Source organism: Stomoxys calcitrans, chromosome 3 (assembly GCF_963082655.1).
Source record: "Stomoxys calcitrans chromosome 3, idStoCalc2.1, whole genome shotgun sequence".
In the NCBI taxonomy this organism is placed as follows: Eukaryota; Metazoa; Arthropoda; class Insecta; order Diptera; family Muscidae; genus Stomoxys; species Stomoxys calcitrans.
Window position 1 is genome coordinate 103,370,863 of NC_081554.1, and position 27,638 is coordinate 103,398,500.

The 27,638-nt window shown below is 37.7% G+C and overlaps 2 protein-coding genes across 9 annotated transcripts in view; one reads left to right on the plus strand and one right to left on the minus strand.

Moving 5' to 3' along the window:
- LOC106091660 (pseudouridylate synthase RPUSD2) overlaps positions 1–27,638 on the plus strand; it is a 431,111-nt gene that overhangs the window by 359,457 nt on the left and 44,016 nt on the right. For all 6 annotated transcript variants that reach the window (XM_059365906.1, XM_059365903.1, XM_059365901.1 and 3 more), the window contains 2 exons: positions 12,715–12,917; positions 12,981–13,136. In XM_059365906.1, the coding sequence (XP_059221889.1) occupies positions 12,715–12,917; positions 12,981–13,136 (359 nt within the window). The remainder of the gene's footprint in view (positions 1–12,714; positions 12,918–12,980; positions 13,137–27,638) is intronic.
- Positions 22,454–25,306, minus strand: LOC131996326 (uncharacterized). 3 transcript variants are annotated; one of them, XM_059365909.1, is made up of 3 exons: positions 24,464–25,306; positions 22,755–24,364; positions 22,454–22,678 (listed from the first exon to the last, which is right to left on the minus strand). In XM_059365909.1, exons 2-3 carry the CDS (start codon positions 24,316–24,318, stop codon positions 22,458–22,460), a joined length of 1,785 nt encoding a protein of 594 aa, XP_059221892.1. In that variant the 5' UTR covers positions 24,319–24,364; positions 24,464–25,306; the 3' UTR covers positions 22,454–22,457. The 3 variants fall into 3 exon arrangements, with proteins under 3 accessions (XP_059221892.1, XP_059221893.1, XP_059221891.1); XM_059365910.1 differs by having other exon boundaries at positions 25,245–25,304; XM_059365908.1 differs by having other exon boundaries at positions 22,755–25,306.

The window sequence follows — 27,638 nt, forward strand, 5'->3', positions numbered from 1 at the left end:
AAATATTCAAGCAGTTTTTTGCCGAACGCTTTTCTATGGAGTATGAACACATTCACGGAATTATATAACCTTTTGATAACAATCATAAGTTATGAAGATTGAAACCTGTGATTCCCTGTAGGATATGTACTGTGACAGGTAATTAAATCTTCCGTTTAGGGCTGGTATATTTGGGACAATTGACTACACATTTCCTGTAGGTAAGCTTCTCGGTTATTTTTCAATAATCTGCCCAATTTTTTAATATTTTTTTTAATATTTCGTTTGTTCTAAATTTTTATCAATTTGTCGCAAACGTGTCGTATGAAAACATTTTATTTGCGTTTTTGCAACGAGCGCCCAAGAAAATTAAATAATTTTTCAAAATGTCGCTCATAGTAAAAAGCGAAATATCGTTTAATTCAGCCTCTAACCCGAATGCAATACGTTTTGCGAAGGCATATGTTCTGTTGCATCTCCATCTCCACATTCTTTGTATTATTAGAATCCACAGGTTTATCCATATTTTTTTATATCTTAAACTAGCCGACCCGGACCCGCTCCGCTGCGCCTTCTTTACTTTATATGGAACAAAATTTCTTTGGAATATTTTTATTTTCGACAATTAAAGAGCTTTTAGTGAAATACCATGCTACGAAAATAGTATATGGCTTGACTAACAGTTCCACAATATAAGTGCCTTTATCTGAATTCCATATGATCTTTATTGGTCTACGAATTTAAGTATGGATGTAAGGTGTACTCCATACTTAATTTCAGCCCGATATGTTCATGATATATGATTTTGGGGTGTTTTCGGGTGTGAGATGGTCGCCCAGACACTTGGCTCTGCAAAAATATCAGCATCGTGCTCTTCTTTCAAATACCATTTATTTAAACCCCATATTGCTATTGGTTTAGGGGAGTTTACACCAAACACATGGCGGCCCAAAATAGGTTATCAAATTCATTTTCTAATCTCAAATACCTTTCATTAGAGCCACATATTGGCGTGTTCGAAATATTGTTACCCTTTGGGGGGTGTTTTGGGTAAGGGGTGATGCCATACATTTGGATATCAAATTCGTTTTCTACTCCCAAATACCTTTATTTGAGCCCCATATTGCGATTGTCAGTAAAAAATTGCTGTTTGTGGGTTACTTTGGGTAGACCCCCAGAAAATTGGTCCCGAAAGTGGGTATCAATTCTTGCTCTACCCTTCAATACCTTTCATTAAATCTCCACATTGACATGGCCGGTAAATATGCCTGATTTAGGGGTGTTTTGGGGATTGGGGTGGTCCCCCAAACACTAAGCCCGGAAAATACATCAGCAACGTGCTTTATTCTCATATATCTATATATAATTTATTTGAACCCCATATTGCCATTGCCCTCAAAATTGGATATCAAATTAATTTTCTAATCTCATTTTAACTCCTTAATGCAAAAGTCAGCAAATACGTCAGGTTTGGGGTAGTGGCCCTAAAAACTATAAATATTTAGTTCCACTCTCTTTAAGACCCAAATTGTCTTGGTGAGCAAATACGTCCTAATTGGGGTGGGACGTCCCCTCGATAGTTGGTCCCTAATGTTGATATCAGATACGTGGTCTACTCCCAAATATCTTTAATTTGAGCCCCATATTTCCATAGTCGGCAAACATGACCGGCTTAGGGGGTGTTTTGGAGATGGGCGGCCACTCAGTAAGTTGGTCTTGAAAATATATTTCGGATTCGTGTTTTACTCTAAAAACCTCCTTTTTGAGCCTCATATTGCAATAGTCAGCAAATACTTCCTATTGGGGTGGTGCTGTGGGGATGGGGTGGCCCAATAGACACTTTTTCCGAATTGATATCAGATTCGTGCTTTACTCCCAAAGACCTTTCATTTGAGCCCCATATTGCTATGGTCGTAAATTTGTCCCATTTGGGGGAGGCGGCCCCCCAAACACTTGGTCCCATATTTGGTTATCAGATTCGAATTCTACACTCAAATATCTTTTATTTAAGCTCCATATTCCCATGGTCAGTAAATAAGTCCTGTTTGGGGGAAGGGGTGGACGCCCAGAAACGTGATCCCACATTTGGATATCAGATTCGTATTCTACTCGCAAACTCCTTTCATTTGAGTCCCATATTGCCATGGTTGGTAAATATGTCCGATTTAGGGGTGTTTTGGGGGTTGGGTGGTCTCCCTAACACTTGGTCCGACAATTGGATATCAGATACGTTTTCTTATCCTAAATACCTTTCATTTGAGTCCCATATTATCGTGATTGGTCTAAACATATGTTTGGTAGGTTTTAGAGTGGGCGGCCCCCCTAGGTACCCCATCCGAAATTTGGATTCCAAATTTATATTTTAAGGGTACTTTATGAGAGCACACAAAAATTCGCTTAAATCGCACCACCCATCTCCGAGATCCGGCATTTTTGAAAATTAGGGTAAGAGGGAGGCTCCGCCTCCCCTACAGATATCAAAAAATGTAGTACACTATTTTCACCAAGGGATCGTTATGCACCATCTGTGAAAATTTCAAGTAAATTGGTTCAGCCGTTTCAGAGTCTATAAGGAACACACAAACAAACACAAATTGATTTTTATATATAAGATAAAAAAAATATTTTTTATTAGAACCGCACAGTTTATACACGGAACAAGTATTTCTAAAACATACATTTGCGCCAGATATTTTAAAATGCGTATTTAATTTTATGTGTATTTGATGCCGTCAAATGAACTGAAAACAATAAAATAATAAAAAATAAGAAATAAAACATATAGAATAAAAACAAGTAAGAAGGCGTTAAGTTCGGCCGGGCCGAACTTTGGATACCCACCACCTCGGGTACATATGTGAACCACATTTCGTCAAAATCCAGTGAAAAGTGCATACCTTATGCCCCATAGCAGCTCTATAGATATCATCCAATTTAGACCAAATGCTTATAAGTACATGTCATTGTTCAACCGAGAGATCGGTCTATATGGCAGCTATATCCAAATCTGGACCGATCTGAGCCAAATTGAAGTCAAATATCGAAGGGCCCAACACAAGTCATTGTCACAAATTTCGGCGACATCGGACAACAAATGCACTTTTTATGGGCCCAAAACCTTAAATCGAGAGATCGGTCTATATGGCAGCTATATCCAAATCTGAGCCGATCAGGGCCAAATAGAAGAAAGATGTCGAAGGGCCTAAGGCAAATCACTGTCCCAAATTTCAGCAAAATCGGATAATATATGTGGCTTTTATTGGCCTAAGACCATAAATCGGAGGATCGGTCTGTATGGCAGCTATATCCAAATTTGGACCGATCTGGGCAAAATTGACGAAGGATGTCGAAGGGCTAAACGCAACTCACTGTCCCAAATTTCAGCAAAATCGGATAATAAATGTGGCTTTTGTGGGCCTAAGACCATAAATCGGAGGATCGGTCTATATGGCAGCTATATCCAAATCTGGACCGATCTGGGCTAAATTGACGAAGAATGTTGAAGGGCCTAACACAACTCACTGTGCCAAATTTCATCCAAATCGGATATAAAATGTGGCTTTTATGGGCCTAAGACCCTATATCTGAGGATCGGTCTATATGGCAGCTATATCCAAATTTGGACCGATCTGATCCAAATTGACGAAGGATTTCGAAGGGCCTAACACAACTCACTGCTCCAAATTTCAGCAAAATCGAATAATAAATGTGGCTTTTATGGACCTAAGACCCTAAATCGGCGGATCGGTCTATATGGGGGCTATATCAAGATATAGTCCGATATAGCCCATCTTCGAACTTAACCTGCTTATGGACAAAAAAGAATCTGTGCAAAATTTCAGCTTAATATCTCAATTTTTAAAGACTGTAGCGTGATTTCAACAGACAGACGGACAGACGGACGGACATGTCTAGATCGTCTTAGATTTTTACGCTGATCAAGAATATATGTACTTTATAGGGTCGGAAATGGATATTTCGATGTGTTGCAAACGGAATGACAAAATGAATATACCCCCATCCTTCGGTGGTGGGTATAAAAATCAATAAAAGTAAATAGAAAATGTTGATTATTTTGCGCAACTGCAAGCGGTAATTTGTCAATATTTTTACGAAAAATCTGAATTTTTACAAGGCTAAAATTATCTGAGGGAGCTTTTGCGATGTTCTAGAGAGTTTTTAACTATTGTCTTGGTTAAAATTTTTGTCTTAGTATTGAATCGAAAATCGCAATGGTTTGACTTGGGTAGGCTAAAATATCACAAAGTGAAAAAAAACGTGACAATAGTCTGAGAAAAAAATGCAAGTTTAAATCTGGAAGCTCGATTTTTGCCATAGGCATATTGTCTATTGGACTTTTTTGCTCAGAACAATCCCAGAAATTCCCTATGCTTTTAAAGTAAATGCCACAAAACCTGAAAATTAATTTATAAAAATTTAAATTATTTCTGTTCCACAGAGTACTACCTGTTTTTTTGATGACGGTGCACTGAGTCTCTATAAAATCCTGGCATCTCTTTACAGGGTGATCCTGGGACAGCTTTAAACGGATTTTGTGCCTGACTTTACGCATTACATTCCATTGCTCTTCCGCATTTGAAATTCGGTTCTCTGTAACATAATATCAATGTCTCCCCATAAATGTTCAATGGGATTGGCGACAAGAGACTGAGCAGGTCGCAGCTGAACCTGAACTCCATTGACCCGAAAATACCCCTTGCCAATTTACTAGTACGTTTCCGGTCATTATGTTGTTAGAATACCAATTTCAGAATCATAATCCAGTCTGCATAATGGAACATTACTATAATGAGGCATTTGTAATTATTTGATCAACACTGATCCTATTATTTCCTAAATTTATCTGTATATTTTTCATGCTATTTTGATTACTTATCGTAGTTTTGGGCTAATTTTCGCCTGTATTTGGAACAATACTTTTTACGTCCCACTATTACAGAAATCATTGTCCAAAATTTATTTAAAACAATTGCAACAGCTTCATTATCACTTATTTATATTCAGTTTCATTTCTTTTATTGACATTAAAAACAAATGCATTCCTTTGCGCTTCTTTAGTTTGGTCACAAAATGCCATTTTGTTATTGGTTTATCCAACTTAGACAAATGTGTTTAACACTTTAAAGTGTCTCAACATTTCTGGTGTGTTAAGTGTATGAAAGGCTGCAATGATCGCGATTTCGGCCTTTGCCAGGGGCCTCTTCAGACTGCTATGCCACCAAAAGATTACACGTTTCCACCTGCTCGCCAATAAGTGAGCAGTGCAATGGTAGAAGCATGCCCTCTGCATGAAATGTTGGGTCTTGTTATTCAACCTTTTCTTATAGCGCAGTAAGAGAAAGTTCAATTCTAACAGCCAACATCTCTTCAAAAAGACATTCTTTTTTGTTTTGAACAAGACATCAAAAATATCTGAGACCTCTAAACTTAGCAAGATTCTGTCTTCGAGACTTACTACGGTGGGGTAAATTCAGAAGTCAGAGAATATATGAACAATGTCTAGTGAGGAAACACTATAACTACTCGTTGATACACATTTCCCGGGAAATTCTCCAACGGACAACGTGGCGCCAGAAAAGGTTGTCACTAATATGCATTCATCGGAGGCCATTATGAAAATTGTGTCTGAGCCGAAAATCCTTTGGGTGATAAGAAGTTTCGACTCCTTCAAGTCGCCAGGCCCTGATGATGTATCACTGGTTGAATTACAAGCTGTGTCTGATAGACTGGTTCCCTGGCTTAGGGAGATATACTCTGCCTGTATCAGAATATCATATATACCTGTGGGATGGAGGGACACGAAAGTCGTCTTCATTCCGAAAGCAGGAAAACCCTGCTGAAGACTCTTGAGCGGTTGATATAAACATGTCTTAGGGCATAGATCCCTGGAGATCGCCTGTCGCGGCAGCAGCATGCATATGGTAAAGGCAAATCCACTGAAATAGCCCTTCACGACCTAGTCGGCTACATAGAGGATTCTATCGCTGTCAAGGAATATACAATGGTAGCATTTCTTGACATTGAATGTGCTTTCAATAAAGTAAAATCGACGACAATCATGAAGGAGTTGGAGTTTCTAGGCATCATCTCTACCGTAAGAAAGTTAATTTATAACTTACTTACTAAATGATGCATCACGGCAAGCTTGGAATCTGTGGATGTAAAAAGATGGGTCAGCAGAGGAACACCTCAAGGAGGTGTACTGTGTCCTCTACTTTGGAATATAGCCATTAACAATATATTATTGTCTCTGGAAGAAAAAGGCGTAAAATTGGTCGCGTATGCTAATGACGTGGCAATTGGGAGGTTAGGGGAAAGTTTCCCAGCACTCTAAGAGATATACTTCAGGAAGCTCTACATGCAACAGCAAAGTGGGCAACCGAAAGTGGTCTGGTTCCTATCCTGGAACCATGGGTGTGCGGTTCGTGGACTAAGAATTCCGGGATTTAAGGGTACGGGGAATGGGAGACATAGAGCCAGTATTCTTGCAAATGATATTCTTCTTCCGTGGTGGTCTGGGTATAAATCAGTGCAAGACAGAAGTAGTTCGTTTTTAGCAGGAGATACAAGTTGCCTACAGTGGAAACTGTCTGCTTGGGTGGAGAGAATGTTCCATTTACAGAAAGCGCTAAATAGCTGGGTGTTTTGCTGGACAGAAAATTGAACTTCAAATTCAACATTTTGTAAAGGGCAAGAAAGGCCACACTTGCAAGAGAGCCATTGGCATAAGTTGGGGATTTAGACCGCGTGTCATATATTGGGTATATACTGCAGTGGTCAGACCTATAATGCTATATGTTTTTGTGGTCTGGTGAACGGTGCTTCAAAGATCCACCTACTGCTCAATACTTAACCGGATCCAAAGGATGGCTTGTTTGTGCATCACAGCCGCACTGAGGACGGCACAATCTGATGCACCGAATTTAATGCTACATCTTATGCGTCTGGACATTGTGGCTACCCAAATTGCAGCGACCACTGCCGTGAGTTAAGGGAGCTTTCTCATTGGCCATGTGGCGGCTTCGGACACTGTGTTATCCTTGATACAGTATCCGATGTTTCAGGCAGTGTGGATTACACTGTAGCATAAAATTCAGTGAATGACAAGGTGTCGTCCTGCGGCTGTGATGCACAAACAGGGTGGAATGGGAACCCACACCTTAACGTCGAGCATTTTTTTTTGCATTTCATTTGACATTTCTCAATTTTAGGCAGTCTTAAGGATGGAAAGATACACAATCGAGCAAAGCGTTAAAGTTATACAAAATCAACGTCAGCTCTTATAAACCACTCTCTATATTGAAATTGGGTAATCATGCGTATATGTCGTACAAAATCAACCATTAACAATAATTCTTAACTTTTTTCTCTAATTTGGATCATTTTGAATACAAATAAGTCCCGAAAAAAATCTCCATCTTATAAAGAGACTCAAAGCGAAAGTCGTCAATCGTCAAAGTGCCAAGTTTTGGGAAATAAATCGTCAAAGTGACGTAAAATCCTTAAGTCTGGTAGCCCTGACTGTAGTATATACCCAGTGCATGAGACGCGGTTTCAACCTATTACTTTTACCAATGGCTCTCTTGCAGGTGCTGCCTCAACTTCTCAACCTGCCTCAACACTTCTAGCAGAAGTGGCCTAGAACACAGCATTTTTTCAGCCAATGAAAATGCCACTAGTCATTCCAGATTATGGCTAAATGAATGAGATGTAAGATATTTGTCTCTTTAGTTTGCTTCGTATACCCTACACCACCACTGTGGTACAGGGTATTATAACTTTGAGCAATTGCCCGTCTGTCCTTATATCGAAATCACTATAGCGTTCGAACGAATAAAGATATCCGCTTGAAATTTTGATTATATCGATGTACGTCATTGGGTATGACAAATGGGCTATATCGGTTCAGATTTGGCTATAGCCCCCATATAAACCCATTCCCAGTTTTGACTTCGTGAGCCCCTAGAGGCCTCAATTTTCATCTGATTTTGCTGAAATTTAGCTCAAAGTCTTCTGTTCAGACTTCCAACATCTGTGCTAAGTATAATCGGAATCGGTCTATATACTGACAGCCCCCATATTAACCGATCGCTGGACTTGAGTTCTTGAGCTCCTACAAGTCTGAATTTCTACCTGATTTGGCTGAAATTTGACACAGCTAGTTGTGTTATGGCTTCCAACATCTGTGCCAACTATGATATGACTCGGTCTATATACTGATACAGGCCTCTTTAAATATCGATATCCCGTTATGACTTCTTTAGACCATAGAAGTCACAATCAACTCCCGATTTGATCCATGGTGGGTACCCAAGTCTTGGCCCCGCCGAACTTAGCCTTTTTACTTATAGTAACGAGGATTTGATGTAGTTGCGTTTAAAGTGAAATTTAAGCAACATATGACAACTTAAACGGATGCTGTTTGCCCACTGCCCACTGCCAAAACAAACGTCAGCACACAGCCCTAGAGGCCAAGGAAAAGATCCACCACTGGATCAGAAATGATATTATTAATTTCGATTAAGAAACACTGGTTGATATGCGGATTACAAAGGATGTTTTATTTCAAAGTCAGCCTTTTTCTTATGTGTCTTAACACACTTCCACTTCTACTGGAGTCGGCGACGTTCACGGGGAACTACTTATTGCAACGCAACTAGTCCCCGGGTGAACAAACCGCCCCTTGCGACCACGTTGCAATTCAAATTAAGATTCAATTCATAACTTAAATTAAAATTGTACTTCAATCTTACATGCTAGGTCTTATAAGCTATATGGGGTGCTTCCAGCGCACCGTTGAATTCAGTTCAATGTTAGACCAAGAGCCAATTGGATATTTGTAGACTGCATTGTCGAGGAAATTTTAGACAAATGCCCAAGACACAAATAAAAATCGCAATAATTTTTGGTTCCGTTAGGAACCAGAGCCACTTTTCCGAAAAATGTCCACCCATAGATGGTATTTTGCGCGTAAGGAAGGTTTACTAACGCTTCTCGTCGATAAATGCCCAACAGAAAATCCAAGTTAATCCTAAATGTTGTCGTCTTCCGAGACAACAGATTTTTAAGGAATCTCCTCGATCTCCCAAAACTTGGCCAGTTCATCGTGCACCGAAACTCTGGTACAATGTGAAACACGAACAGTACGCCCTGGAGACAATTTACTCGTTGGGCCTGTCAATACCCATCAAAAAACAGTTTCTTGTGCCACAAGGGAGCCAGAAATGCCATTCAACACGCCATTAAGCAAGATAAGGGCATACAAATTTCCTTCATACAAGATGTCTATTGGCCCACTTCTATAAAATGTTGGATCAGCATACTCTAATCTCGGGAGCTTTTGAAAAAGTCGTCATCAAATGCATGACCTGGAATGTCACCTGTAACCTCAGGTACAACCTATGCTTCAACATCAAAGGAAAAAGATGGCGTCTTTGTAGAGCAAATAGTAAAAAAGGCGATCTCAGAACATTAAGTCACTCCTCCTAACCCCGAGATATCCGGCTCGAGGGACCATATGTTGAGGTCACTCACCAACGTTCCTTGGGTGTTCCACGAAAATCCCGTGCAATGATCTGGACGCCCGGTCACGGATTCGGCTGCCAGGTAGTCGCCTATGGGCAAACAATTAGCACTTTGCGACAACAAAACAAACGTCAGCACATAGCCCTGCAGGTTATATAGGGAAAGATGTTATTAAAGTTATTGAAACTTTCCATTTAGAAATTTCGAGAGACCCAGGTTTAACCAACATTTTGTCTTTGGGTAATAGTTCATTGAAATTTAGTCTTTACAAAAAAATTCATTTAAATGTTACCTTGGAAAAAAGATCATTAAAATTAAGTCAGTAGGAGAATTTTATGTGAGTGAAGATAAATTCCGAATTTAACTAGTGGAGACACAAACCACTGACTTAACAGTCCTCTGTTACTGCCATTAGCAGAACACTGTTAAGGAACCTTGTAGGCAATTAATTAATAAAAAAAAGTATTTCTTTATAAAAAGGAAATTTCAAAACACAAAAACCAAAAAAAGATCTAGAAAATAATAAGGTGATCCAACATTAAAATTTAGTTCCCTCAATAACCGCAAGGCGTACTAACAAGATAAAGAAGATTGTAAAATTGATTGATCCACTGTGCGCAAATGGAAAATAATAAGGCGATGAGACCGGTCTCAAATGAGAGCTAGGGAAGCCTAGTTTCTTATACATATGCACACATTTTCCAAATAATCGTCTAACTATCGAATTTTTGAGAAAAACTTGAAAAAAATCGCTACAAGACCTCAAAAATCTATTTTGTGTGAACCACTGTGCAAAAATGGAAAAAGTTGATACTTTGAAACCGGTCTCAAACGACAGCTTATGAAATCTAGTTTCTAATCCAAAAGGGCCTATATTCCAAATAATCGTCTAACTATCGAATTTTTGAGAAAAACTTGAAAAAAATCGCTACAAGACCTCAAAATCTATTTTGCGTGAACCACTGTGCAAAAATGGAAAAAGTTGATATTTCGAAACCGGTCTCAAACGACAGCTTATGAAATCTAGTTTCTAATCCAAAAGGGCCTATATTCCAAATAATCGTCTAACTATCGAATTTTTGAGAAAAACTTGAAAAAAATCGCTACAAGACCTCAAAAATCTATTTTGCGTCAACCACTGTGCCAAAATGGAAAAAGTTGATACTTTGAAACCGGTCTCAAACGACAGCTTATGAAGTCTAGTTTCTAATCCAAAAGGGCCTATATTCCAAATAATCGTCTAACTATCGAATTTTTCAAAAAAACTTGAAAAAAATCGCTACAAGACCTCAAAAATCTATTTTGTGTGAACCACTGTGCAAAAATGGAAAAAGTTGATATTTTGAAACCGGTCTCAAACGACAGCTTATGAAGTCTAGTTTCTAATCCAAAAGGGCCTATATTCCAAATAATCGTCTAACTATCGAATTTTTCAAAAAAAAACTTGAAAAAAATCGCTACAAGACCTCAAAAATCTATTTTGTGTGAACCACTGTGCAAAAATGGAAAAAGTTGATACTTTGAAACCGGTCTCAAACGACAGCTTATGAAGTCTAGTTTCTAATCCAAAAGGGCCTATATTCCAAATAATCGTCTAACTATCGAATTTTTCAAAAAAACTTGAAAAAAATCGCTACAAGACCTCATCGCCTTACTATTTTCCATTTGTGCACAGTGGATCAATCAATTTTACAATCTTCTTTATCTTGTTAGTACGTCTTGCGGTTATTGAGGGAACTAAATTTTAATGTTGGATCACCTTATTATTTTCTAGATCTTTATTTGGTTTTTTGTGTTTTAAAATTTCCTTTTTAAGAACAAATCCTTTTTTTATTAATTAATTGCCTACAAAGTTCCTTAACAGTGCTCTGCTAATGGCAGTAACAGAGGACTGTTAAGTCAGTGGTTTGTGTCTCCACTAGTTAAATTCGGAATTTATCTTCACTCACATAGAATTTTTATTGAAATTTTATCTTTAGAAAAAATTTATAAAAATTTTGTCTTCAGCAGAAATTGTTATGAAGTTTTGTTGTTAGAGAATATTATGCGAAAAACTGTTTAAAAACAATTTTCTTTAAAATTTAAAACCAAAAAAATCATTAAAATTTCGTTTTAGTAAGAATTTAATTTCAAATAGACGACCAGGTGGGCTTTGGGTGTACTCTAAAGACCTAGAACTGGTCATATCGAAAAGGTTACCCCACCACTGCAGTGTGTATCAAGCGGAGATCCTTGCAATTAAGGAAGTGGTGGAATGGCTTATATGTAATCATTACGACGATTGGCGTAAATATCTTCTCAGGCAGCCATGTGGACTAATCTAAATCCCTGGAGAACATATTTCTGAACACAAAAACCGCCCTCGACTGTCGCAGATCTCTCAACGAGATGGCTGAACAGTTCAAAATACACCTGTTGTCGGTGCCGGACCACAAAGATATCTCATGGAATTGTAAGGCGGACGAGCTTGCGAGACTAGGAACTGCCTTACACATTCCAGGGAAACTAGAATCTGTGGGTATGCCTGCAGCCACATGAAAACTAAGTATTCAGGATCCGGCACAAAGGGCAACGAATAATAGATGGTCACAAAGTGGCGGCTGTGAACATTCCAAAACTATGTGGCATAATCTAGACTTGAAAAGGTCTTACGCTTTGCGGTCACTGGCAAAAACAGACGTCCCAGTCATTGTGTCCGTCATGACAGACTGAAATTTGCAGAAGCTGTGAGGACATCGAAGATGAAGAAACTATAGAACACCTGTATGTGTGTGTCCAGCACTGGCAGTCAGAGGGAGTTCCACTTTAAGTTCTCATTTCTTTGAGAACCTGTGCGATTTAGCGCATGTGAACATTCGCAAGTTGTTGGGCTTTTTAAAGCGATCTGGATGGTTCAACGGTAGGAACTAGAAGGCATCTACTTTCTTCTGTTCTTTTGGAATTACAATGGACGAAAACGTCTAAGTGAGTCTGATGGCGGACTGCCACTTAAAACTTAACTTAACCTAAGAATTACATCACAATTTTGTCCTTAGTTAAACGTTGGTCTGGTTTACCAATCGCATGTCATGATTCTATAGAATATATAATTATTCACTTTGTTAAAAATGTTTTTATTAATCACTACCAAGTTCAGTTGATCAAATTTAAGTCAATATTTTTTTCTGTGTGTTCATAATGTTTTTACAGGTAATGCATTAAGTTATGATGAAACTGAGACTTTGTCTGAGGAAACATCCTCGTTATGCACAAACAGTCCGAGCATTGGTGATATATATCAAGAGAGTGCTACAAACTGTTATTTGCAAACTCATAATTTACCTAATGTACTGTGCCTCGATGATCTAAAAAAAAACGACTGCAGCTTGCCAACTGGAGACACTCATATCAAGGTAGGCTTTTGCATATCGTGTTAAATTTTTGTCACGCTAGTTGATACTTGTTTCAAATTAAAGGTCACCGTCGCCACACAAACTGATCATGAATCACCCGATGTGGCCTTTAATTCGGAGAAAATGACAATTGATAAACATTGTTATGAGTGCAAAGTTCGTTACAGAGATCCTAAACCAGAAGATCTAGTTATGTATCTGCACGCATGGAAATATAAGGTAAGTTAAATTTAAGTGTATATACCTACTTGTACAATTTGAGCTACGCTACTGCTGCTTGGCCTTGATTAAACCAGTGATAGACCTTCATTTTTTCTTAATTCGTGACCTTACCGGTTAAACAAAATTTGCCGAGTTCGTTACGAATTCGGACAGAATCTCTGCACAAGTTTCCGATTCTGATTCCGAATTTGATGCGAAAACGTAACAAAAGTTGTATGGGTGGTTTACATGAATTCTGAAAGTTTTGTCAAGAGGAAATCGGAATAAGCATCAGAATTGTGTAACGAATTATTTTAGAATTCTTAAGAAGAATTTTGAGGGAATTTCTGAAATTTATTGGATATTTTCGATGTTTTGTCAGATTATCGAGACAATATCGTACAAATTTCGAAACAAGAAACCTTCGAGAATGACCGGAGAATGGGAACATTTTCCGATGTTTTATCCGAAATTTCAAACAGTTTCGGTTGTTCGATCCGAAATTCTGAAATATGTCTTGTTTTTTGTGGGAATTTTGTCCAAAGTGTTCGCGCCTCCACCAGGACGTAGCCAGGATTTTATTTTGTTACTATGAAATTGATAAAGATATCTTAAATTTTTTTTTTTAAATTGTCGTCACTAGTTTTTGCAGGAATTGGCCCACCGGCGGTCACATGTGGTCAGAGCTGAATTTTGCACGTCTTGCCATTACACTATTTTCAGGCCTATCCAAATCTTTCAAAGCCTTGAAGATGTGATAGTCTTTGCGAATATCTTAGTTTTATAGTGATAGTTTTGACGAACCAGCTTTCAGATGACATTTTTCTGTTGCGCTCATTTTATTTTGAACTAGTTTTATGATTTTAACAGGTTATTCTTTGTGTCGGTCTATTGGTTTTTAATGACATTTATTGGCATAAAATTTAACGCAATTAAATTAAAAAATTAATGAACAAAACATATTAATTATTAAACAAGTAAAAGCGTGCTAAGTTCGGCCGGGCCAAATCTTATATACCATCTCCACCATGGATCGCATTTGTCGAGTTCTTTTCCTGGCATCTCTTCTTAGGCAAAAAAGGATATAAGAAAAGAGTTGCTCTGCTATTAAAACGATATCAAGATATGGTCCGGTTCGGACCACAATTAAATTATATGTTGGAGACCTGTGTAAAATTTTAGCTAATTCGTATAAGAATTGCGCCCATTGGGGCTTACGAAGTAAAATAGAGAGAACGATTTATATGGAATCTGTATCGGGCTATAGACTGATTCAGACCATAATAAAAACGTTTGTTGATGGTCATGAGAGTATCCATCGTACAAAATTTCAGGCATATCGGATAATAATTGCGACCTCTAGGGGTCAAGAAGTCAAGATCCCAGATCGGTTTATATGGCAGCTATATCAGGTTATGAACCGATTTGAACCTTATTTGACACAGTTGTTGAAAGTAAAAATAAAATACGTCATGCAAAATTTCAGCCAAATCGGATAGGAATTGCGCCCTCTAGAAGCTCAAGAAGTCAAATCCCCAGATCTGTTTATATGACAGCTATATCAGGTTATGAACCGATTTGAACCATACTTGGCACAGTTGTTGGGTATCATAACAAAACACGTCGTGCGAAATTCCATTCCAATCGGATAAGAATTGTGCCCTCTAGAGGGTCAAGAAATCAAGACGCAAGATCGGTTTATATGGTAGCTATATCAGGTTATGGACCGATTTGAACCATACTTGGCACAGTTGTTGGGTATCATAACAAAACACGTCGTGCGAAATTCCATTCCAATCGGATAAGAATTGCGCCCTCTAGAGGGTCAAGAAGTCAAGACCCAAGATCGGTTTATATGCTAGCTATATCATGTTATGGACCGATTTGAACCATACTTGGCGCTGTTGTTGGATATCATAGCAAAACACGTCATGCAAAATTTCATTCCAATCGGATAAGAATTGCGCACTCTACAGGCTCAAGAAGTCAAGACCCAAGATCGGTTTATATGGCAGCTATATCAGGTTATGGACCGATTTGAACCATACTTGGCACACTTGTTGGATATCATAACAAAACACGTCGTGCAAAATTTCATTCTGATCGGATAAGAATTGCGCACGCTAGAGGCTCAAGAAGTCAAGACCCAAGATCGGTTTATATGGCAGCTATATCAGGTTATGAACCGATTTCAACCATACTTGGCACAGTTGTTGGATATCATAGCAAAACACGTCATGCAAAATTTCATTCCAATCGGATAAGAATTGCGCACTCTACAGGCTCAAGAAGTCAAGACCCAAGATCGGTTTATATGGCAGCTATATCAAAACATGGACCGATATGGCCCATTTACAATACCAACCGACCTACACTAATAAGAAGTATTTGTGCAAAATTTCAAGCGGCTAGCTTTACTCCTTCGGAAGTTAGCGTGCTTTCGACAGACAGACGGACGGACGGACGGACAGACGGACGGACATGGCTAGATCGACATAAAATGTCGCGACGATCAAGAATATATATACTTTATGGGGTCTCAGACGAATATTTCGAGTAGTTACAAACAGAATGACGAAATTAGTATACCCCCCATCTTATGGTGGAGGGTATAAAAAAACCACAAATTTTGACCGACTTTTACGACGAGCCATCAACGTTCTGCTTAAGTGATCCCGCTTATTTCTCCTCCCATGGCGAAACAATTAAAAGTGGTCTCATTTGTATAACAACGTCGTCAAGATGTCATTTCGAAATTGGTATTGTTCTCAATACAATCAAAGAAACTTGCCCTCGTTTGCGTACGCGTGCCAGTTAAATGAGAGAAACAGAAACACAAACAAATAGAACGTGCAAAAAAATGGGGTAATTTGCTCAGAATGTAAACACAAACTGACATTTTTAAACCGTCAACTAGCCGGCTGTTTTCAGCTGTTTGCGGGAGACCACCTTCATTAATTCACCCCCTCCGAACTTTATAAAAATCGATTGAAAATTCGATTTTCAAGGAAAGCATGTTCGGTAAAAATTGCATCCAACTATTGCCGTATATGGCTATAATTTGCATCACATCCTTATAAGTCCTAAAGTTTTCCTAATTTATTGGAGATAATCTAAGAAAAGGTGGCAGAACTAGCAGTTGTAAACTTTTTTCTTTCTTTGCCAACTAATATTTATTCCGTAGATGAAATAAATAAATAAGTGATGTCAATTGACCTAGGGACAACCATAAGTGAAATATAAAACTCGTTCTCATTGATAAAAGTCTGCCGACTAATATTAATTTAACTCATTTCCTTACTTAAGGTGGTCATAAAGTTCCTTTCGTTGTAATCTTTTCATTCTAAAAAGATTTTTTTTTTTGAAGAAAATCAAATTTAAAAATTTTTAAAAAAATATTTCACTGTGTCCAACACTACGGTCAAAACCTACAGAACTAATAAATTTCTACTAGAATCAATACTGCTTGCAATTTTGTTTGATAGATTTCGGTCCTAACTCACTATGAGCTCCGTATCAATTTCCTTAAATACTGTATTGTGAAATTCCAAGGAAAAAAGAAATGGTTTCATTTGAAATAATTATTTTAAAGTGTAAATCTGGATGACTCGGTCTTTTAAAAAAATGTTATTGACCTATTAAATACGAAAGGGTAGAAAGATTCCCAAGAATGGAGCTTGGAATAATTCCAGCTTGGGCTAGGAGAGAGGTCTTTTAATGAAATAGGTATTGCCGTAAATTGGACGTCATGTTTTGGGGGAAACATATCCAAAAAATTTTTTTTCAAAATTCTTAGGAGTGAGATTTTTGGAATACATTTTAGTGTCTTGTTGCATTTGATGGTTACTATATTAAAAAATAAATTTATGGCGACAAGTCAGCAGGTGCTATTTTATGTCGATGTAATTAAATCCATCTTTCTTCGCTAGGAAATAAAAAAAAAGATTTTCTATTTTTTCAAAAATGTCTAACAAATTTTCTTAAAAAAAATTGTGGTTAAAGAAATTAAAAAAAAGGAACTACGTCAACATAAACGCTCTAAATTATGATTATGTATATGAAATTTCATCCAATTTGGACAAGGAAGTCGAGGAAGGAAGTCAGTATAGCAATTGGTATCATAACGGGACTCATAGGACTACGAGCTCAGTAATGTAAAATCGGTGTGGTATATATATATATATATATAAATATATATATATATTTATATATATATATATATATGTATATATATATATATATATATATATATATATATATATATATATATATATATATATATATATATATACCACACCGATTTTACATTACTGAGCTCGTAGTCCTATGAGTCCCAATAGCTATACTGACTTCCTTCTTGCTTCCGTTCAGTAATAGCCTCGTCTTCTCACGATCTGGATCGTTTCGCTGTTCCACAATGTTGCATGCGCATTCGTCGCCCACTCCCTTAGCTCGGACTGCGTCGAAACGAAAGGCTTCGGGTTAACCAAGTTTATTGACGGCAGTTCTCTGGCCTTCACCGCCAAATTGTCTGCCCTTTCTTTCCCCATACTCCGTTATTGCCCGGCACCCAAACGAGGCGGATTTTCCCATCCTCAGAGAAGGCGTCAATCTACCTCTTACACTGCAAGACTGTTCGTGACCTTACCGTCCTGGTTGTTATTGCCCTTATGGCAATTTTACTGTCGGTAAAGATGTTCACAATCGACGTCCTCGCGTTACCACCACAACACTTCACGCATTCCGTGATCGCCCAGATCTACGCCTGCAGGACCGTATTGTGGTCAGGCAGTCTAAAACAAACCTCAGTCCCTGGGTTCTCAATGTAAACCCCCAGGCCCACACTGTCCTCTAGCTTTGATCCATCCCTATAACATGATCTTCCAGATGGCAATACTAGGGTTCCATCAATCCAAGACTGTGCCGATGGCAGCAGTACCTCGCACTCGACTCCAAGGTTCATCTCAGGTTTCCGATCGGAAACATCTTCCCTTCCTTCCAGGTTTCCAATCGTCGCCTCGATTATACTGCGATGGTATGAGCTGCTCCCATCCTCAATCCATTCTCCCATCGCCTTACGTCTCATAGCCGCAGTGGCTGCCTCACAGTTAATCTGTATGCCAATGGGTCGGATATCATAGCATAAGATTCTTACTTTGCAACAAAAATATATTTAAAATCGGATAAATTTCTTAGAGAAATTTTGAGAAATCATTCACATCACATCTTCTTATTAAAAATATCAGAAAACTTCGGAAAAACTCTGACTTCATAGCCCTCGGCAAAAATTGTTTCCTGGGTATTTTCTTCCTTAAAATGGTCAAGAATATGTAATGCTCGTAGTGTGCGAGTATTCATGAATAAGCGCTAGGTAATGAGCATGCGCAAATGAATAATGAATACAAAAGAGACATAAAAAGACAGTTGGTTAAATGGATAAGGGATAGCGGTAAGCGTTATTCCCTATATCCAACAAAGAACAGATTGCTACCATTCGCTCTTACAAAACCATGTTTATACCTAGTGTAAATATAGATTGCAACGAGGTTTTGCAAATTTCGTGTTTTCGACAATGTTTCTCAACCATTTGCAGTGTGAGCAAATCTACTTAATTGAGGAGATTTGAAGCAAATCTTCGAAAATGGTGTTGTAATCCGAAAAATTCAAATACAACACTGCGATTAATGGTAACTACCGGTTACTATCGGTATTTTCGACAACGCTTTTTCGAAAAATCTGGCAGTTCATTTGTTTTTGCAAAAAATGCACAAAATTAATAACTTGTGGCACTAGTCACAGGAACAGGTATTTTGTGATGTATGCTCCACAAAAGTTAATATGCTGCATGGTGTTCGGAAAAGCTCCCCCATTTATGAAGAGATGAGGCAGTAGCTGGAAAGCTTCGAAAGAATTTTGGTTACGGCGCACAAAATGAGAAATTCGAATAAAATAGGAAGAGTAAACGAAAAATTATGACCCCCATGCATCAAAAGAATAACGCGGGCAGTGGTAATGGTGGTGCTGTTATCACTTATTGTGGTCAACAAGCTGGTGGCTTTAGTAGGGGCAATTGCATAGGGCCAAGGTTCAGTTGTTGAATAAATTGCCAAATATTGGAATAGTTTAAGATTGCTTTAAGTAAGATAAGCTCTATGTAAAAATTTTAGAAAGCTTGGACTCCAATGTTTTTTTTATTGATGAAAAAGAAATGTGTTAAAGGGAAATAAAACAACGTAAATTAACCTTTTGTTTTTTAATGAGTACATACGGGTATTAACAGGACAGACATTTTTGGGAACGGCTTTCTTAACATTTTTAAAAGTGAAATAATTTTCGTAACTATCTTTGTTTGAAAACATGATAGAAGGTAGAAGTTTAAGCTGGAGAATCAAGGAAATTGTTTAAATAGTGGTAAAAGCTCTAGACATGACAATTATCATTTCAAGCACACGACAAATTCACATTTGGTATGCTTACGTAGACAGCAATTTTTTAATTGTATTTTGGCCTTCGGCCTTATAAACTCTTCAATATAAGTAATAGAACTTTTCTATGGATAAATGATCTTACTTCGTTTGATCTTACTTTCATTTGTCGAAAGAGGGCTCAAATATTTTTGACATAAATCCTCTTTTTTTCTTTTTTTTTGTAAATATACTAGACAAAAGCAAGATCATGTTGAATTGTATAAAATTTATGGTAATTGTAAACAAAGCACAAAATAAAAGCGTTTTCGCCACCAATACGAAAATTTATTGAAAGTTAGAAATTGCACAATTCTAATCAAACAAAACACAGCTACAACTTAAACAACAACATCTTCGCCATCATCATGGTTTTAATCATTGCTTTCGACTGAGAGGTCTTCTATGTTGTTAATCAACTCCTTTTCGGGATTGACATACATGCCATATTAGTTATCATCTTTCTTTTCATCACCGTCACAGGGCACTAACCATTTTCAGGTTCGAGCTTTTATCTCTCTTCATTTAAATTCCAATGAGAATTCAATGCAAAGCTTACGGAGGCTATAAAATTTAATGTATTGTTGTCGTAACCACATTTGCATGTGAAGGTGGCATTCCTCGTCAAGCAAAAACTCGCCTTGTCATATCTCGTATCACGGGCACTCAATATTTGAGGAAGATCCGCTCGATACCACTGACTGTTAGCGATTGCAAAAACATGAAGCATTCCACTATTTGCAACCTATGGACGCGTCCGATAGCTCTCAGATGAGCTTTGGACACCTATACCACAGTAGAGGTGTACGGTATAAATATCAATTTTTATACCCTCCAACATAGGATGGGGGGTATACTAATTTCGTCATTCTGTTTGTAACTACTCGAAATATTAGTCTGAGACCCCATAAATTATATATATTCTTGATCGTCGTGACATTTTATGTCGATCTAGCCATGTCCGTCCATCCGTCTGTCTGTCGAAAGCACGCTTACTTTCGAAGAAGTAAAGCTAGCCGTTTGAAATTTTGCATAAATACTTCTTATTAGTGTAGGTCGGTTGGTATTGTAAATGGGCCATATCGGTCCATGTTTTGATATAGCTGCCATATAAACCGATCTTGGGTCTTGATTTCTTGAGCCTTTAGAGTGCGCAATTCTTATCCGATTAGAATGAAATTTTGCATGACGTTTTTTGTTATGATATCCAACAACAGTGCCAAGTATGGTTCAAATCGGACCATAACCTGATATAGCTGCCATATAAACCGATCTTGGGTCTTGACTTCTTGAGCCTCTAGAGTGCGCAATTCTTATTCGATTGGAATGAAATTTTGCACGACGTGTTTCGTTCTGATATCCAACAATTGTGCCAAGTATGGTTCAAATCGGTTCATAACCTGATATAGCTGCTATATAAACCGATCTTGGGTCTTGACTTCTTGAGCCTCTAGAGTGCGCAATTCTTATCCGATTTGAATGAATTTTTGCACGTAGTATTTTGTTATGATACCCAACAACTTTGCCAAGTATGGTTCAAATCGGTTCATAACCTGATATAGCTGCCATATAAACCGATCTTGGGTCTTGACTTCTTGAGCCTCTAGAAGGCGCAATTCTTATCCAATTTGAATGAATTTTTGCACGTAGTATTTTGTTATCATACCCAACAACTGTGCCAAGTATGGTTCAAATCGGTTAATAACCTTGAGCTTCTAGTGGGCGCAATTCCTATCCGATTTGGCTGAAATTTTGCATGACGTATTTTATTCTTACTTTCAACAACTGTGTCAAATAAGGTTCAAATCGGTCCATAACCTGATATAGCTGCTATATAAACCAATCTTGGGTCTTGACTTCTTGAGCCTCTAGAGTGCGCAATTCTTATCCGATTTGAATGAATTTTGCACGTAGTATTTTGTTATGATACCCAACAACTTTGCCAAATATGGTTCAAATCGGTTCATAACCTGATATAGTTGCCATATAAACCGATATTGGGTCTTGACTTCTTGAGCCTCTAGAGGGCGCAATTATTATCCGATTTGCCTGAAATTTTGTACGACGGATTCTCTCATGACCATACGTGTTTATTATGGTCTGAATCAGTCCGTTGCCCGATACAGCTCCCACATAAATCGATCTCTCTATTTTACTTCTTGAGCCTCCAAAGGGCGCAATTCTTATTTGAATGGGCTGACATATTACATCGGACCATATCTTGATATCGCTCTAATAGCAGAGCAAATCTTTTCTTATATCCTTTTTTGCCTAAAAAGAGATGCCGAGAAAAGAACTCGACAAATGCGATCTATGGTGGAGGGTTTATAGTATATAAGATTCGGCCTGGCCGAACTTAGCACGCTTTTACTTGTTTTCTATCGCAGCAATTTCAAATAACTTAGAAAATAAATAAGTTTCTTTCCTTTTTCTCAGAATCTTCACGTATTAAGATCAGGTAATAATGCCTCGATTTGGGTGCCACGACGCACATTGGTTCAAGTTCATTGAACGAGCGGCTAAAAATAGAAGAAGTTGTCGAAGGACAATGAAACTTGGCACATAGGCATTTTTTGTTTGAATCAAGAAAAAATGGAAAAATCAAAATGATCCGCCCACTTTTACGCCCACCTCCCATACAAAGTAAAAATTAAATTTTGACCTACGGCATTGTTTTTTGGCACATAGCATTTTTAAACACTCAGAATCATTTGTGTGAAATTTGAAAAATATCCGCCCACTTTTAATTTTTAATGCATCAATTCAATTTTCACAAAAAGTAATTATTATAATTGTAGAATGGGCTCCTGAAAATATATACCTGATCCGCCCACTTTTACGGCCACCTCCCATAGAAAAAACATGAATAAATAAATTAAGCATAGTCTTTTAATAATTTTTTAACATCATTATCGTACTCCAATTTTTTGATTTGCAGCTTTGAGCGAAATCTATTTATAAATGGGTCTGAAGACAATAAAAGGTTATGCATTACATCTTCATTAGTGGCTACACGTCCAATTCTTCGCGAATGATGTAATCTATAGGCTCTATAATCTTTATTCCTCGCTTCCTGAGCTTCTTCGGACAGCATACCTGATACAAACAATCAATTAAAATGTAAAAAATGAAAATTAAATCATTGAATAAGGGCCTTTAAATAGAGACATACCTATTGGCAGAATAGCTTCTGCTATAATTTTGCTACCATGCACCAGAATCTTATGCACAGTTACAGGCATGTAGTACCAGCCATAGAGATCAACAAACAACTTGGCAGTATCCATGCAATATATATGAAATTTGCTAGTGTCGACTGCTGCATTACAATTTATTGCGGCCAAAATAATTTTAAATCTATGTATTAACTCTTCTTTTATTCCAATTACGTCTGCAGTTTTGGCTGGATTTTCGAAAAACCTTCTTGCCGTATTGCCATCGTTTGTTGTGCCCATACCTTGCTTCACCGCGTCCACATTTATGCCCAGTGTCAACTTTAATCTCTTCCCAATTTCAGCTTTATTTGCCGCCATTTCAATTTTTGTGTAACTATCTGTTCTCCATTTTTTGAAACTTAGACGGTAAGAAATGTGCAGAATGCACTCCATAAATTTGATTCTCGCATGCAAGGGAGAAATACCAAACGCAACTGCTTCTTCCGAACATTTCCTCAAAATCACCGCATCTAAATTATTCATTTCTGTGGGCTTTGCTCCACATATGAAGCAAACCGCCATAGATGAACTTCCAGAAATCGTAGTAGCTACTTTCCCATCAATCATTGTTAATTTCAGTGTGTGAGAAATATTGAAGTTTCTGCTATGCAATTCAACGACAGTATTTCTTAAATTTTTTATTTCGTCATTAACACGACTGACCTCTGAATTTATAACTTCAGCTGTTTCTTGTATAAATTCAAATTTTAACGGTCGGCAAAATCTAGTTGATGATGGCTCTGTATTTCTCCAGCACATTGTTGACATATTATTACGCTCTGTGAGGGTCAATGGAACAAGTGACGTTAAGAACATATATTTATCGGAGTCATTTGGATCTGTGAATTTTTGATGGTATTCACTGTGTCCCGAACTTCCGTCACAGCCCCATTTTGAGAACATTTGCAGTTCGTTGGGGAGTTCTGTCACCTCATTCTCGGTTTTTGTCATCAAAATCCTGGTTACTGTATGATCTAATAACTGTTGTAGAGAAACTTTGCTACAACTTTCTTGCACCTGAACATTTGCAGGATAGCATTTTTTTTTTGCTTCCAGTACCTGATGGTAGGATGGGTAAATGTCGAATCCAATTTCTCTAGCTGAACTGCGCAAAACCTCATATTGATGCTTTGACAACGAAGCATCAAGTATCAGCCCAAGTGCCTTCTCCGGGGTGAACGCCTTAATGGATTTGTCTAAACACTCACTTTTTTTTGCGGCAGACGATATCAACACCATTGAGGTGTTTTCACAAAAATCTTGTACCTTTGTCCTCTTTGTTCGCGGTTGGCAATCCTCGAAGGCTTTTGCTGGACGTCCACGTTTAACCATATTTGAACAGCTTGGTGCTTCATTGTTTGCGGTATATTTGCACACTTTGTAGACATTTTTCAGCCAATTTTCATTAAGATCAAGAAATCTGGTTTTTATGCGTCTTGCTTTTTGCCATCTATCTTTGAACTTTGTAAAAAAGTTTTTTTTCAAAAATCCAGTAAAGACTTCAACATCCTCAGCAGTCATTCCTTCATTGCTATTTGCAATGACTTCGACAGTAACATCAATATCACTGTTGTTATCAATTAATATTTCGCAAATATTTAAATAAGAAATTGTTACATTTTCCATAATTAATAAAATTAAATCTTGATATCACTTAAAAACACACCTCTTATCACTGCACTTGCCAATGTAATGTCAATTAGCATATCAATAATATTAGAAATGTATACCCAAAAGCAGAAATTTAAATCAGAAACTGTATATTGTTGTTGGTACTTAATGTATTACTTATTAAGCTCTAACGGAAAAGATTTTGTGCAATAAAGAGAGCAAGACATAATGTGTAGTTGTTATTGCATGCAACAACATAATAAATGAATGATAACACAGCACCTAATAGTCTATCGCTTGATCTTCTATTGTTGTTAACAGTAAAGAATTATGGCAACAACAACAACAAGCATGAACGAAAATTCACGTTTTCTTACTTTATCACTTTATAGTTTTTACTGTTTCTTTTGGAAAGGAGCAGGTATGAGCAGCTGAATTTTTTTTTAGCTTTTAGCTGAGACTTCAAGCTGTAATTTGACGTCTTTCGTTAAACAGCGCTCCACAGCGCTAAAAACATGCAGTCCACTGAAGTTGATGAACATTGAAATTTTGATGTTGTTTATATTTTGTTCTACGAAATTTTTTATGTGGCACTTTTTCCAACTTTTTTTAATGCAAATCTCATCTATGACAATTGCCATTTACGAAAATATACAACAAAGTCAAATGATAAGTTTACTGTGATTGTACCAAAAGATTGAATATACAGTAAATTTGCATGCCATTTTAAACAAGCGAACATATATGAACTTGGAGCGTGTCTGTCCAAAGAAATACTAAATATATCAGCCTAATATTACGGAATCATAATATTCAACTATCTGACAACAAAATACCAAAAAATTATCCAAATCGGCGAACATGAAAAAAATGAATTTCGGCCACTCTTGAACCAATGTGCGACGCTCTTGTCGGTAGTAGACCTTCTTATAGGAATATTTGCTGATTGCCGCAAGATTAATTCCACATACTTGCGCAACGTGATATTCTCCACTCTCTTTCTTTCAGCCATGGTATCCTAATTATCATCATTATCATTTCGAAACGTCCAAAATCAGTAATACATGATTAATCCTATTATCTGCCCACCATATATCTCTGGAAACATCTCATCCCTTTGCGCAAAGGACAGAAATGACGTGACAAGCTGTAGGTTTTAATCAGACACCATTATTTGAGGAAATCAAATAAAATTTTGTAAAATTGTTTCACCAATAAAAATGCAGTAAAAAAAAAGTTCGAAAATTCGACTACAAATCGCTTTCAACATAGTGTAAACGGATTTTAAGATTATTTCAAATCGAATGGTTTAACGCATTCATATTTTCGTTGCTTTTGACTTGCCTCAATTTAACAGTAACAAGTTATGTAGTGTTCATTGTTGTGAACATGCTTTTTATACCCTCCACCATAGGATGGGGGGCATACTAATTTCGTCATTCTGTTTGTAACTACTCGAAATATTCCTCTGAGACCCCATAAAGTATATATATTCTTGATCGTCGCGAAATTTTATGTCGATCTAGCCATGTCCGTCCGTCCGTCCGTCCGTCTGTCCGTCCGTCCGTCCGTCCGTCCGTCCGTCTGTCCGTCCGTCCGTCTGTCGAAAGCACGCTAACTTCCGAAGGAGTAGAGCTAGCCGCTTGAAATTTTGCACAAATACTTCTTATTAGTGTAGGTCGGTTGGTATTGAAAATGGGCCATATCGGTCCATATTTTGATATAGCTGCCATATAAACTGATCTTGGGTCTTGACTTCTTGAGCCTCTAGAGTGCGCAATTCTTATCCGATTTGAATGAAATTTTGCACGACGTGTTTTGTTACGATATCCAACAACTGTGCCAAGTATGGTTCAAATCGGTCCATAACCTGATATAGCTGCCATATAAACCGATCTGGGGTCTTGACTTCTTGAGCCTCTAGAGTGCGCAATTCTTATCCGATTTGAATGAAATTTTGCACGACGTATTTTGTTATGATATCCAACAATTGTGCCAAGTATGGCTCAAATCGGTCCATAACCTGATATAGCTGCCATATAAACCGATCTTGGGTCTTGACTTCTTGAGCCTCTGGAGTGCGCAATTCTTATTCGATTTGAATGAAATTTTGCACGACGTGTTTTGGTATGATATCCAACAATTGTGCAAAGTATGGTATAAATCGGTCAATAAGCTGATATAGCTGCCATATAAACCGATCTTGGGTCTTGACTTCTTGAACCTCTAGAAGGCGCAAATCTTATCCGATTGGAATGAAATTTTGCACAACGTATTTTGTTATGATATCCAACAATTTTGCTAAGTATGGTTCAAATCGGTTCATAATCTGGTATAGCTGTCATATAAACCGATCTTGGGCCTTGACTTCTTGAGCCTCTAGAGGGCGCAATTATCGTCCGATTTAACTAAAATTTTGCACGTAGTGTTTTGGTATTACTTTCAACAACTATGCTAAGTATGATTCAAATCGGTTCATAATCTGGTATAGCTGTCATATAAACCGATCTTGGATCTTGACTTCTTGAGCCAAGTAATGGCGCAATTCTCATCCGATTTGGCTTAAATTTTGCATGAGGTGTTTTGTTATGACTTCCAATAACTGTGCTAAGTATGGCCTAAATCGATATAGGACCTGATATAGCTGCCATATAAACCGATCTGGGATCTTGACTTCTCGAACCTCTAGAGGGCGCAATTCTCATCCGATTTGGCTGAAATTTTGTACAAGGCCTTCTCTCATGACCTTCAATATACGTGTCTAGTATGGTCTGAATCGATCAATAGCTTGATACAGCTCCAATATAAACCTATCTTCCGATTTTGCTTCTTGAGCCCTTACAAGGCGCAATTTTTATCCGAATGAACTGAAATATTACACAATGACTTCTACAATGTCAATCAGCATTCAATTATGGTCCAAATCGGACTATAACTTGATATAGCTCCAATAGGATAACAGTTCTTATTCAATTATTATTATTTGTCTAAAAAGAGATACCGCGCATAGAACTCGGCGATCAATGGTGGAGGGTATATAAGATTCGGTCCGGCCGAACTTAGCAGGCTCTTACTTGTTTATATTGTCGTTATACCACAAGCATCAAAATGAAAGCTGACACACTAAAAATAAGAGATTATTCACACCATTCGCTCAGTATTCCCCAACAGCACAGACCAAAATCAAAACTAGACAGATCGGGGTGGGTTTGGGCCGGCCCAAGCCCAAA

What these genes read in the sequence shown, in the direction of transcription:
- LOC131996326 (XM_059365908.1), bottom strand. Translation starts at nt 24,423, where the DNA reads ATGGAAAATGTAACAATTTCTTATTTAAATATTTGCGAAATATTAATT. An exon ending in AGAAGCTATTCTGCCAATAG is followed by an intron (nt 22,679 to 22,754) that starts GTATGTCTCTAT and finishes TGTTTGTATCAG; the next exon opens with GTATGCTGTCCGAAGAAGCT.